Source organism: Pteropus vampyrus, unplaced genomic scaffold (genome assembly GCF_000151845.1).
Source record: "Pteropus vampyrus isolate Shadow unplaced genomic scaffold, Pvam_2.0 Scaffold1, whole genome shotgun sequence".
In the NCBI taxonomy this organism is placed as follows: domain Eukaryota; kingdom Metazoa; phylum Chordata; class Mammalia; order Chiroptera; family Pteropodidae; genus Pteropus; species Pteropus vampyrus.
The window spans coordinates 21123747-21138053 of NW_011888782.1; the positions used below are offsets into that span (position 1 = coordinate 21123747).

Sequence of the window (14307 nt, forward strand, 5' to 3'; positions counted from 1 at the left end):
AGGTTTTTACCCATGGCTGTGAGGGAGCGCTCTCCTCGGCCACGTTGGAGAGAGATGGCATTTACATACTGTTCCTCAGGGGCCACGGCTGGAGAAGAAAGCGGTGGTTCAAGGCCCGAGCTCCCTTCCCAGCTTCTATGCGAGTGGCCCAGGCTGACTCTTGGCCTAGAGTGTCTCTGAAGTATTCTGCTGACAAAACTTATGTACCCTGTTGGGACACACTGAGCCAGGGGAGGCAGAGGGCTGCTTCTCTGGCTGCTTTCCGCCTTCGCATGTACTCTTCACTCCTGTCCTCTGCTCCACCTAGTACATTCCTCTCCTCCTCCAAGAAACCCACCTGTCCCCTGCCAGAAGGGGAGATCTTCAAATGCTGGGACTGTGTCTTGGGCATCTTTCTGGGCCCCTGTCCTTGAACTGAACTGCCCCAGGCCTTGTCTGACCCCTGACTCTTTGGCTACAAGTCCCAGCTGCTGCTTCGGGCTGGATGAGGCCCTGACTGACCTCAACGACCTCCCTCTGAGAGATCTACAGAGGAGTGAGAAACAGACCCTGGGCCTCCTGGGGACTAGGGCACCTCCAAGGGACCTGACCTGCACGGGGATACTCTGCTGCCCTCACAAATTCCCTCCCTGGCCTTAGAGGAGAGGCTGGGCTTCTCAATCTCTGCAGCTGCCCCCAGGCTCCCCACACCACCCCATCCTCAGCCCTGAGGTTCCCACAGGCTGCCCAGAAGCTGCAGTAATTGAACTCCACCCTTTTCCATGGCCTGGCCCAGCCTCAGGCCCGGTGGGGAGGCCAACCCAGTCAGATTGGAGATCTGGCTAAGCTGGGGTGCTGACTTCTGGGGTGGGAGGAAGGGGATGACTCAGCTGGGGAGAGAGGTGAGGCCTCTCTAGGAATCTAGGTGGATGCCCTTTACACCTCTAGTCCTCCTTCTAGGTAATCTAGGAAATCAGGTAATAGCTTGCTAAACTAGGCCTTCAGTGAATTCTCCAGTTTCTCATCTGAGATGAGAAGGGATCAGGCTTTGGATCGCCTCTCCTTCCACCCCGCTTAATCAAACCAGAGCCGCTCAGCTCAGGGCCATGGCCCCAGGAAGTCTTGACTCCTCTCTGGCCAGGGGGCCACCTCTCCAGGCATTGGGGTCCCTTCCTCAGCTTGGGATCTGCATCCCTCTGCTTGTGTGAAGGTCTCCATGGTAGGTTTAACTCTCTCTCCAGCTTTCAAGGGCAGGATCAGATATCCACCTCAGTTTCCTCTCTCCTTTATACGCACCCCCTACACACACAAACACTCTTTCTCTCTCTCTCTCTCTCTCTCTCTCTCTCTCTCTCTCTCCATACTCGGGCTCTGTGCCAAGGCTTTCCTCACCGGGCAGTTAACAAGCCCCTCAGCCTGACTCTATTCATCCTGACAGAGCCCCTGCTAAGCCCTCTACTGAGCATCCCAGATGCTTCCTGAAATATGAAAGTAATGATGCTAAGATCAAGCATTTACGAAGCCCTTCCTGGGTGCCAAGCTCCGCTCTCTGTATCCATGAACTGAATTAATTCTCCTGACAACCCATGAGGCAGAGACTTTGTCTCTGTTTTATAGATGAGGAGACAGAGGCACAAAGAGGTGAAGTTGAAGGATGCTCTAGTAGGTAGAATGACAGCCCCCCAAAGACAACCATACCCTAATCCCTAGAAACCGTGAATGTTAATTGATACGGCAAAAGGGACTTTGCAGATGTGATTAAATTAAGGATCTTAAGATGTGGAGGTTATCCTGAATTTTCTGGTCGGGCCCAGTGTCATCACAGGGTCCTTACAAGTGAAAGAAGCGGGCAGGAGAGTGAGCGTCAGAGTGATGACTGTGAGAAGGACTCCATCAGCTGTCGCCGGCTTCCAACGTGAAGGGGGCCACGAGCCAGGAGTTCACGCAGCCTCTAGATACTGGAAAAGCCTAGAAAACGGATTCTCCCCTGGAGCCTCCAAAAAGGCATGCAACCCTGCCAAGATCTTGATTTTAGCCCAGTGAGAACTTTTTGGATTTCTGACCTCCAAAACTGTAAGATGATAAATTTGTATTGTTTTAAGCTCAGTTTGTGGTAAGCTGTTACAACGGCCACAGAAAATGACTCCGGTCGGTGGCAGAGCCCAATTCAGTCCCGGCTGCCTGCCTGCGGCCCTCCACCCTGAGCCCCGCTGCCGTACCTCCATCTCTGCACGATGCCATCAAAGGTCATCTGGTCCATTCCCCTGCCTCCAGACAGAAGAGCCCATGTGAGTCACATTGCTTCGGGCTCTCACTGGCCAAGGGCGAATGCTATCCCACACTTGGCCTCTGCTACCCACAGGGCGGCATGAAAACACACGATGGGCTCACACCACAAAGTGTAAGCAGACCACCATTCAGGAGGAGTGAGATTATGTGTCATTTTTAGGGACTGTCACCCAACCATGTATGCCTGACCCTGTGTGGGAGACAGGGAGGCACCAGAGCCACTGAACTGCTCTGAGATGGGATGTTCTGGCAAACCAGACCTGCCTCTGTGTGGGCTTCCTGGGGGAAGCATGTAGGTAGGCGCTGAAGGCTGGCCAGGGTTCCTCCAGCAGTCAGCCTAACTGGTCATAGTGAAGTAGGGAGGGCTGAGGACTGGGGAGACCTCTCTGTGTGGAGCCAAGCCTCTCCTGGCTGTGGGTGGACCACTCACAGCTCTCCCTAGAATGGAGAAAAGCCCCTCGGCAGAGAGCAGAGTGTGGACAGGCTGCCTTGGGCTAGAGGACTTGGCTGGACACAGGCAGAGATGAACTGGGCTCTAACACCAAGACTTAGGAAAGAACCAGAGTAGAAAGGCCCCGAAATCCTGTCAGCCAGGACCTGGGTCCCAAGGTGGAAAATGACAGGAGCTTCCTGTCTGGGTTTTTGCTTTTCCAGACACAGCAATGAGTTGGTGTAAGGCAGACTCTAGTCTCTGCCACTTGACTGCTCAAAACACTGCCTGGCTCTCTTGGCCTTGAAGACGGCTCTTCTTCTAATCTGTCACTCATGGTGTGTGAGTGTGTGTGTATGTGTGTGTGTGTGTGTGTGTGTGTGTGTGTGTGTGTGTGTGAGAGAGAGAGAGAAAGAGAGAGAGAGAGAGAGAGAGAGAGAGAGAGATCTCTTCCTACCTAGACTAAACCTCTAATCCATATGACTTTGCCCAAAGCATCCCCAGGTACCCCATGCAGCCCCAGTACACAGCCAATACCAGAGAGATGAGTCAAGTGCATTACTAGCCAGGGCATACCTGTCTGCAATGCCTGGTCATTTCGGGCTGATGACTGAGCTGGTCCCATGTGTGGGCAGCGGCAAAGGCCAGCGCTCCAGACCTGAGCTCAGCTGAACATCTTCGATCCTGTCATGTCAAACATCCACTCCTAGCCTCATGATTAAAATGCCAGCAAGGACTGCCTGCCTGGGTCGCGGGGAAGGCCTGAAACTTGCTGTCTGTCTTTAGATCCCAAAGAGTCAAAAAACTCCCAAAGAAAAGGGAATTAACTGTGGGGGTATTTTCATAGATTTGTGCTATTAAATGAACACACACACACACACACACACACACACACGCACGCACGCACACACGCAAACATGTGGTTTGATTGCCCATTTGAATCTGCTAGAGAAACGTGGGAGGATTTTGTGAACAGATCCTGTGCACCCAGGAAGACAAAATGCTTCTCGGCGTGAACGTGAGGGCTCTCTGAATGTGACTGCAGTAAAATTTGGAGTTCAGTTTGGTTCTTTTTATTTAATACTGGCAGGAACACATTCTGCAGGATTTTAACAAAAACTAATTCAACATGCCCATATTTACCTTTTAGGCAACTTCTCAGGGATGCATTCCAGTGTGGGGTACAGAGCAAAGGGAAACTGAGTTATTGTGCCATCGCTACCGTGGCACTGTGACCACCTGCATTGTTGCAAGTGACCAGGATTTCTTTCTTGAGTGCAGGGGCTGCATTACCGACCCCTCTTAAGTTTGTCTTTGCCCCTCCTGCCCTTTCCAAGGGTCCTGGCACAGAACTTTGCACACTGGGGACTCAGGTGTCTGAATGGATATAAAGATGTAAGCTAACAATGGGTACAGCATTCTAGTTTTGCAAGATGAAAAAGTTCTAGAGATCTGTTGCAAAACAACATCCATATAGGAAACACTACTGTACTGTATACTTAAAAATGCTTAAGATGGTACATTTTATGTTATGTTTTTTTTTTACCACAATAAAAAAAAAATGTAAGCAGAGAGAAAGTTCACAATTGAAAACGTGAAATCTGTGTGTTTTAGAAATGCCTGGTGACTGCTAACGGGCTTGGGGTTTGTTTTTTGGGTGATGAAAATGGTCTGGAATTAGATAGCAGTGATGCTTGCACAATCTAGAAATACATTAAAACCCACTCAGTCATATACTTTAAAGCGGTAAGTTTTGTGTGGCATGTGAATGACATCTTAATTAAAAGAATGCATGGAGAGCCAGTAGGTTTCTAGGCCTTGCTCTGGAGCCTGAGGTCTGAAAAGAGGCCGAGATCTGCAGTTTTAACAACTTTCCGGGTGAGACTGAATTGGCCCTCAGGGATCGTCATTTGGATACCATTGCTCTGGGCACTGCGCTCATGGGACCTTGCTGAAACGAAGGCTGTGGGGTTGCGCCCGAGATTCGGCAATTCCTACATGTCCTTGTGTTGCTGACGCTACTGGTGGGTGTATCACACTTTGAATGGCAAGGCTCAGGGCACACAGGGGGGCTCCTAAATGCCACGGATCTAGGTCCCTTCCTCTCCCTCAGTGCCCCCCGAGCCCGCTAAGTGGCGCTGTTGAGGCCTAGCAGTACACTCCCACCCCCAGGCCGCCGCTAGGAGCCCAGCACAGGGCCTCACTGATGCTGAGCCTCTTCCCTGGGGCAGCTGCCCTGGGGGACACAGGCTGGCTCAGGGCCCTTAGGCCTGGTTCTGCTGGGTGGAACCGGAACCTCACAGCCTCAGAGCCACTGCTCAGTGGACCGTCTGGCCAGGCTGGGGAACTCCAGTGCCCCGCCGCCTCCCTGGCTCACCTGCCTCCCTGGTTTAATCTGCCCCACGCCCTGCCCAGGCCTATGCAGAAACCTTAGGGCTGCTGCTGCATCCCTGAGGGCTGCCAAGGCTGCCAAACAGTGCGAGGTTGGTTAGATACCTGGAGGAGAAGCCCCAGAGGGGAGCAGGAGCATGCTTTCACGGAGGCCACACCCTTGGAGTGAGGATGAAGCCAGGCTCAGAGCAAGAAAGAAGGCTAGCCTTTCCCCCTCCTGCCTCATTGTTCTCCCCGGGCTGTGCCCACAGGCCGGCAGGAATGACATGTATTCCTGTAGCTGTCTTATCACTCTCAAGGAACTGTAAAATTCCCAAGGGGACAGAGACAGGGTCTTATTCAGCTCGACACCCCTGGGATGCCAGGCAAAGTCCTTGGCATCCACAGGGAGCTCGGGAACAGTGGCAGTATGGCTCAAAATTAAACCTAGAACCACTCTTGCCTCACGAAGTAAGATATAGCTGTGAATGGGAGGCTGCTCCCTGGGTACGGCCCCTCCCCACAGTAACTGCCCACCCTAGAGACCACCCTGCTGATGATACTGCCGTGGCCTGCAAGTGGAATTTTCCCTGGATATGCACACGTCGCAGCAACCCCATGAGAAAGGCAGGAGCGAGCTGGAGGAGGGGAGAGAGCGTCTGCATGCAGAGGACGAATTCCACGCTCAGCCCCTCCAATTAGCCCCCGGAGTGAGGATCAGGCATGGAGCCCAGGTGGGCAGAAAGTGGGGCCAGGAAGGAGCAGCCTGGACAGGAGAGTCCCTGAGCTGTCAGCATCCGTCTTGGTTACTTAGTCCCTCACTGAGCAGCTGTTTTCCTGAAGCCTCCTGCCCGCCTGGAGGTTAATGGGTGAGGTCTTTGCCTTGGCCATATAGAGTGGGGAATTGAGGGTGACCTTGGGGAGTCCCATCGGGCCAGCCCACCACACTCACAACTAATCATACCGCTGAGCCCAGCAGCATGGATTCCACTAACAGCAGAGCCAGCTGCCAGTCATAGGCCATTGCAGACGCCTGTGACTGCAGCCAGGACCTGCCTTCCTGAGATGCTCCGTCTCTGAAGTCTGGAGAACAGCCACCATTAGGTGCTGGTACCCAGTCCCATAGGTGGTCTGAATGGGGAACCCCCAAGGCCCAAAGACCAGTGCACCTCTCTCATTACACTGCAGCGCTCCAATAGCTCTCCTCCACAGCCTGCAGCTTTTTTAGGCTGTGGTTTATATAATTGAATGCTAACCAGAGTTCTTTGAGATACTCTGAAACTGCAAACATTTTGTCAACACCTAATCAAAAGCAAGTTTTGCCTCCCCCAAACGATGCCCACGTGCGAATGAACCGGAGGCCTCTTTCTTGGGAAGTGCTTTCTCCCTGCATGAGCCCCAGCGACCTGCTTGAGGTCCCTGCAAGTGTGTGTGTGTGTGTGTGTGTGTGTGTGTGTGTGTGTGTCTGTCGGGGGGAGAGCTATAGGGCCGAGGGGGTGCAGTGAGAAGGGACACCTGGAGCCCATGTCAGAGCCAGGGGATACCGACAAACCTCACGTCTTCCGGGCTCCTCAGTAGCTTAGCTTCTAGGACATTTCTCTTCTGAAGAACCAGAGTAGGGCTTCCCAAGCTTTTGTGTGCCCAAGAATCCCCTGGGACCTTGCTAACATGCAGGTGCTGACTTGACAGACAGGTCTGGGTGGAGTTTGAGAGTCTACGGTTCCAACTAGCAACTAGGTGATGACTGCGCTGCCTGTCCAAGGACCCGCCAGTAATCGGCACCTCTCTTGGCCCTAAATACCCTGCCACCCCCGTGTGGGGCCCAGAGGGTACACACAGCAGAGACTGACTGCAAAGGATATGAATGAACCAGAATCTTCACAGCCGCTCTCCGGACGGGGTGGAAGGGACTGAGGACATACAAGGCGTTGGTGGCACTGAACCGGAAGATGGTCTTGCCTTTATTCAGCACGATGAAGGTCTGTGGACAGAGAGCTGCTTTAGGTTGGGGGCGGCAACCCCTAGGCCATTGTGGAGATGGGTTTTGGGGGCAGCTGTTGGCTCAGAACCCGAAAACCCTGGCCGAGGGGTGGGGTGGGAGGAAGAGAGGAACTGAGGGACTGAGGGATAGTAGGGGAGGCCTGCAGGCAGCCAGCATATTCGGCAGGTCAGTGGGCCCTCATTGGGTCACCCATGGCTGGGGTGGGATGAGGTCAAGTTTAGGGGAATGTAGGTTGGATTTAGTTTACCTTCAAAATTACAATCCCAACAGGAAGAGGCCTCTCACGATCCTAGCTGAGCTGCCGTCACAGTAGAGGCCAGGACCCAGCTGATGCCCCCTCTTTCCTCTTCTCCCTTTTGATCCCTCCCTGCCCTGCGTGGCTTCCCCACAGGGCCCATGGGGGAGTGAGGGGCTAATGAGGGAGCTGGGCCTGCAGGGAAGACTAGGGGTGAGGAAAAGGCAGACCCCAGCCCAGCAGAGAGCGATGTTCCTAGGACCCTGTCTCCTGGAGTCTAGGACAGGTGTCAGCCCCAGTGCACAGCCCAAGGTGGACCCCTCCTTAAGCTTCCGGAAGACACTGTCTTCACAGCATGATGGAGCATGGAGGGGACAATGAGTGCTAGAGGCTGAGCCACGTGCACATCAAGTGGGTGTGTGGACGCCCTTGAGGACAGCAGGCAGTGCCTCCTGCCCAGGTGTACGACGGCACAGCTGGAATAGCACAGCTCTGGGGTCTCACTTCCTGGAAGGTTGAGCTGATGAGACAAGATTCTATTTAATCTGGGCTGGGGAGACAAGTTGACCAGCTCTATCAGGTCTGAAAGTTCTGCTTGGTGCCTGTGTCACTCCATGGGGCTCCTGGCAGTGTGGCCAGGGGTCAGAAAGGAGAGGCAGAAGGTTAGAGACCAGAATCACACTTGGGCCACGGTTCAAGTATTCCCAGTCACAAGGACAGAAGAGAATGTCCCCGACTCCTTCCAGGCTCAACTGCCAGCACTCCCCGAAAGCTCAGCCCAGCCCTGACCCCACCCTCCACGGGGTCCCCCAGCCGTGACTCCTGCCTGTCCCAGCTAACTACAACCCACTCACCACTTTGACTCCCCACCAGCTGTGGCCTTCACCCCAACACCGATTCTTCCAGCTCTGACCAACCAGACCTCGGCCCACCCACTCTGACTGATCCCAACTTCCAGCCTCATTCTGACCCCAACTGTGGCCCCACCTGAATCATCCGAATCAGGGAGAAGCAGGACCAGGTTTCTGGTCCCCTCCCCCACTTGTGCATATGGACTGGGTGGGCTTCCCCTTCACCCACTCACACCCACACCCACTGACAGGTGCATGGGCGCATGGAGACAATCGCGAAACACACCCACCCTCAGGCTCTTGGTCTCCTAAACGCAGAGTCAAGCACAGTTACACACACACTCAGGCACTCGGTGACACAGGCACACACCCCTTGCACTTGCCATGGACTCACCCTTGCCCTGTGAACGCAGACTCCGTCTGCCCTCCAGTGCTTTCTCAGTCCTGGCCCTGACCACAGTAAGGTAAGCGGCCACCATCCTTGGTACTTGGCCTTCTGGAGGAAGGCCTCCCCCAAGTCCAAACCCACTTTCCTCCAAAGTGTGGGCAGCCAGGTTCGGGACCAGGCCTCTGCAGGAGCCCCATGTGCCTACCGTCAGTCCTGAGAGGTGAGGCCAGGACAGAGGACCCAGACTGGAGAATTTACCTTCTGAATAGAAATCCATGCTGGGAGGAAGCCTGAGTCACCTTGACTAGTGGGCAAAAGCCACTTCTCTCCCTACACTCACAATGGAGAGACAATGGCAGAACAACTCGCTCCCCATCCCTCTCAGATTTCCCACTGGCCCTTGTGGTTCCACTGCCAGCCTCCAAGGCCCAGGGAGCCGCCGCTGTGGCCCCCAGCCTGGGCCACCCTGACACAGCCAATGCCCAGGAAATTCTCGGGGGCGGGGCGTGGGGGCTGGCTGCTGTCCCTAGGTGGGAGAGGGGATCACACTCTGTGCTCTGGGGCCCACACTCGACTCAGGACAGGACTCAGGGCCCGACTGCCATGCACACAGTCTGTGAGGATGGCGTGGAGACCTGCGAAGGTGAAGTCTAAGCCCAGACGACTCCCTGAGCAGGCGCTCGGCAAGGAGGCGAGGGCTCAGCTGTGGCTGCCCTCCTTCCCTTTCATAACACCAAACCGTCTCAGGATGCATATTTCTGGCCTTTTATTCTGGAATTCCAAAATTAAGGTGCTTGGAATATAGATCACCAATGACTCACTCTCCCAAAGCCCAGGAGAGTCAGGCCCAAGCAGAGCTCAATATGGAGGCAAGGCCTTCTCCCCAACTGCTGCATCGACAAAGGAGCCACATGGAAGCATGTGTGAGAGGTGGGTGACGGTCACCTTCTGGGTGCTGTAGTAGGGGTCCAGGTCCTCCAGGGGCTCCCCGAGGAGCTCTCGGGGTGGGTTGCCATAGAGATCTGGCAGCTTTTTGGAGGCCTGCAGGTCCAGCTGGGGCCGGGGAGCCTCCTCCTCGGGCAGCCCGTCACGGCTCTCCTGTGAGGTGGCCAAGCCTCGGGCTTGCTTCTCCGCCATGCGCTTCTCGATGGCCGCCAGGGACTCCCGGGTGAACCTGCGGAAGCTGCTGGTGCCCCGAGGTAACAGGAAGTCTGCCATCTTCTCATCCTGCTTCTGGGGCACAGGCTGTCCTCACGCTGCCTGTGGGGAAGCTGGAAGACACAGACACCAGGCCTGATGCTACGCCCAGGGCTAGAAAGCCGCCACCTACCGGGGGTGGCTGTGCTGGTGGAGAGAAAGACATAGTTTGCAAAGATGCTCCCGGACCACCGGTTCTCCCCATCTCCACAGGCATACCTGGCGGGGACACTCGCCTGAGGAAAGCCCAGAGCCCTCCAGGCCGTGGGGGATGCAGGGGGACCTGCAGGAGGGTTGCTCCTCCTTTTCCCATCCCAACAGTCATGTCCGAACGCAAGTGGGCAAGAGGGATTGTGTCCTTGAAGCCCCTCATCCTACCTCACTCGACATAGCAAGAAACACACCTGTTGGTTCCTTAACCAAGCCCACTTTGAGACACTTGTTACAATCGTGCTGACATACTCTGGACTGAGAGGGACACTGTATGGGGCAGAGACGGGGCCTGTTATCTTTTTTAATTCAACTCTGTGGCAGGGCTCTTCCTGAACAAACGAATGACAGACTGGGTGATGGAGAATACGCGGGTAGCAGGCAAGGGTGTTAGAAGGTGCCCAGTGCTGCCCCAAGCTTGTCCCTTCTATAGGAAGCCCTGGGGCTCTGTGGAGGGTGATCGCAGGTCTCCTGGGCAATACTCACAGTCCAGGCTTTTTTTTCGAGGCAGCTCCTTGTCAGGGTGGTGGGGCCAGAGGGTGGGGGACACTGTCTGGTGTCCCCATAGCACCATGCGCCTGCATGGAAGAGGGGGCCCAGACTTCACTTAGGGCCTGGAGGTGCCAACACTTGGCAACAGATGGGGCACCTGTGTCGGCCCAATGAGACCCAGGAAAGTTCTGTGGGTTTTTGAAAACAGATGGGTAACAACTTTGGAGTTGTCATCCAGATGTTGGTGCCCTGGCGTACACAGCTGCAGCAGAGCTCTGCTGAGAGCATCTCGATGAAATCCAGAAGGTGGGGCATCTTTCCAAAGACAGGAAACGCTGATGGAGCATCTCGGGCACCTTACGCTCCCACTCGCTCCCCTCCTCCCAAGTCTGAACAAACGAGGGCTGATCCCAAGTGACAGCAGAACCGGAAGGTGGGGACCACTCAGCCACTAGGACATCCAGCTGGCACATGAGCGTGACGCCAGACCGGGAGAATGTGGCCCCGGGTGGCCTCAAACAATCCAGGACCTGGTGTGAACATGCTCTGCCCCATGACACAGAGGCCGAACAATGTGCTCCCCACTGCCCCATCATAACAGGATGTGGTAGGCACAGCCCCTGACTGGGACACCACCGGGAGGCAGTGTCACTAATTACGTCAAACCCGGGAATGGCTGGGCACCAGCTCAAGAGGAAAGGGTGGACACCTGTTAGATACCTCTGCCAGGACAGAATCCCTTTCCATCAACTGAGGGCCAGCTTGGCCTTGATCTTACTCTCGCAAAAACATGTTACCAATGACCCCAATGAGCTGTTGCCGCACAGACCCCAGCACACAGCTCTCAAAGGGCCTGGCTCCAACCACTGCGGATTGCTGTAAATTAGGCACTTGGCCAGCTGACAGGTAAACAGTGAGTAAACACAACAAAGGCAGTCCTCAAAAGGGCACCTCTGGTCCTGGGGGAGGTGCAGCCAGGAATTGTGAGGACAGAGGGCAGGCAGGAGGCGGGAGGTCCCAGGACCTACACCATCCTTCAGCGTCTTGTTCTTCCATTTCATTCAAGTAAAGTTAAATGAACATCTTTGTTAAAAATAGCAGGTGAGGGAGTGGGTTCTCATTTTATAAAAGCACGTCCCTGTCTACTTTCCATCTTTGAGCGAACAAAGAAAGGCGTCTATAATACTCGTCACCAAATGTGAATGATGATTTTTTCCCTTAGCTGTTGGAAATTGAGTAATTTTAAACTTTTTTCTTTGTATTTTTCTTCAGCGCTTGAATTATTTATGATGATCTTGTATTATTCTTACGAAAACAATAAATTCATTATTCTTTTTATTAAAAAAGCCAGCCTGGATGACGGCAGCCCCTCTAGCACTGTCCTCTCCACTGAACAATCACTAGTCCCTTGAACAATCAGGAAGCCTCCTTTTTTTTGCTTGGAATTATTTCCTAAAAATAGTGTCTCTATGTCTCACTGTATCTGTCTGTGTCCACATGCCTGCAAAGGTTCTGGAGATGTGTGTACACCATGGACCTGTGGGGGTTCACCGGCACATAACCAGTGTGTGTATGTGTGTGTATGTGTGTGCGCACGCGCATGTGTGTACGAGTGTATTTGTGCAAGCTCGCACCTGCTTATACATCTGTTCGAGTAAGGGTGTTTTTACAAGTCGTATTGAAATCAACTTCATGCAGATTGGTCCACAAACTGAACACACCTGGTAACCAGTGTCCTAGTCAAGAAATAAATGGCTCCCAGCCCCTCAGATTGGGGTTCTCCTCCATGACTAATTAGCTATCCTCCCTCACCAAGGATAAGGACTCCCCTGACTGCTAACAGCACAGATTAGCTTCTCTTGTCTGTGCAGTCCAGGGGCTCCTGACAGACCTCTTGGAGGGATGGGGAAAGGATTCAGGGAGGAATCACATTCTCATTAACCTCTAACTCAGTTTAGCATTTCCTTCCATTATAAACGCAGAGAGCAAAACAGAAGTGTTTGTAGTGCCCGTGACCAATAGGAACTGCAGATATTTCCCTGTCCCATTACGGGTATGGCAGGTAGCTAGAATATCACTAATGCTCATCGCTACTTCAAAATTACTATGCTTATTAGACCAGCTGCTGGATCTTATTATTTAATATGTTAATAAAGAGGCCGTGATGATGAGGTCTTAGGATGGGTCTTGTCCCAGCTGGCCCCAGCAGTGCATTCATACTTGGAGTTGAGTGGTTTCTGAAACCAGATTCCAGATGAAGTTCCCTGTTCCCCGTCAGCCAGGCAGCCTCAGGTTCCAAAGTAAACTGGCCAAGAGTGTCCTTTGTCTCTGGGCCCTGCAGGTGGCTCTGGTGGGCGGGCAGGATAGGATCCCTTTTCTCTCTTGTTCTCGGCTGCCTGCACCTGGCTCTGGCCCTGCCCTTCCTTCAGCGGCCCAGGGCCCACGCCCTGCTGTGGCTGAGACCAGCCGAGCTCTGGCCGTGAGGTTTCCGCTGATGCCAGGGAAAGGGGCGGGGGAGGGGCGGGTTGGGGGTGGCCTGAGGATGCTCCAGGCTCAGGCCCAGCCATACCCCTCAGGCCTAGGCAGTCAGGCCCCAGCTCTCTGCGGGGGACCCACCTCTGTCTGGGGAAGAGCAGGGGGTCTCCCTTGCACAGCTCCAACATGCAGGGTGTGTGTGTGGGGGGGAGGGCGTGTCTGGACCTGATTTGATTCGAAGACCACAGCTACTCTTCAGGACATCTTTTCCGTCTGCACCACAGCCACCCAACTCCTTCTCAGGCTGGGACCGCTTCTTCCAGCTGACCACTCTTCCTGGGCCAGTTTTCCCTGTCCTGTCAGCTTCCCTCAAGCTCCAGGGCTTCCCTACTCCATCTTGTCCTAAGTTCATCAGCTTCTGTTTACCAGGTATATTTCTCTCTAAGTTCTGCTGGCACCTGAGAATTAATGGAAACAAACTGTGAACTTCTCTTTCCAAACTGGTTCCTCCTAATATCCTTTCCTCTGACACTGACCACAACCCCCCACCCCTACCAAATACCATGGCCACTGTGCCACTGCCCTGGGACAGGCCTCCTCGCCCTAGCTGGGACCACGCTGACCTCACTGCCATCTGCATCCTCCCTCTCTCCTTCTAGTCCCCACATGCACCTCCCACCACTCCCTAGCTCAGATATTCCTAAACACTTCCCCTGCCCTGTATGATGGCAGAGTCACCTCAGGCTCTCCTCACGACACCACCTGCTCCAGGACCTCTTCTCTGATAGCCCACCCACATCGACCTCCCTCCTCTGGGCTGGGAGGCTAAGCCCTGGCTGCAGCCCTTGCCCTCTTCCTGGCCTGGGCTGTCCTCTGAGAGTGCATGGGGGTGAGTCTGGTCTCCCCAAGCAGCCTGAATGCTTCTTCTTAGGACAGGGCTGTAGGACAGTGACTCCCCCCTCCTCTGAGTTACTGGCCTGTAAATATTCACATCAGGGCAGACATGACATGGGGGGAGAATATTAACTGTTCACACCAGAAACCAGACCCCTCCACCCCACCCCACCCGTACTGCCTCCTTTTTGTTTCTTCCTGAAAGAAAATTTTTCTGAACACACAGGGCACACAGCTGGTGCTCAACCAATGGTGATTACAATGCCATGACCTGGAACACGACAGCCTGGCAGCCCTGAGTGCAGCAGTGGGTATTGTCAAGGTGGAGGGATGCTCAGGCCTCCCCTAGTTTAAGCACTAAAATTCCTGCCTCCAGGGATAAGCTTCAGTCTAGGACAAACCAAGACACTTGGCCATCCCAGCACTGAGGAGGGACCTGACTCCAGCCTAACCCCTCCTTGTGGCCCCTTCCTGCGCACTCCCCTTGTGGATCCC

At 54.2% G+C, this 14307-nt stretch overlaps 1 protein-coding gene across 1 annotated transcript in view; it reads right to left on the reverse strand.

Moving 5' to 3' along the window:
• SCN5A (sodium voltage-gated channel alpha subunit 5) overlaps positions 1-9762 on the reverse strand; it is an 80217-nt gene extending 70455 nt beyond the window's left edge. The window contains exons 1-2 of the mRNA XM_011355161.1: positions 9490-9762; positions 6851-7049 (exon numbers count right to left, since the gene is read on the reverse strand). Coding sequence (XP_011353463.1) covers positions 6851-7049; positions 9490-9762 — 472 coding nt within the window. The remainder of the gene's footprint in view (positions 1-6850; positions 7050-9489) is intronic.
• Positions 9763-14307: the final 4545 nt, after the last annotated feature.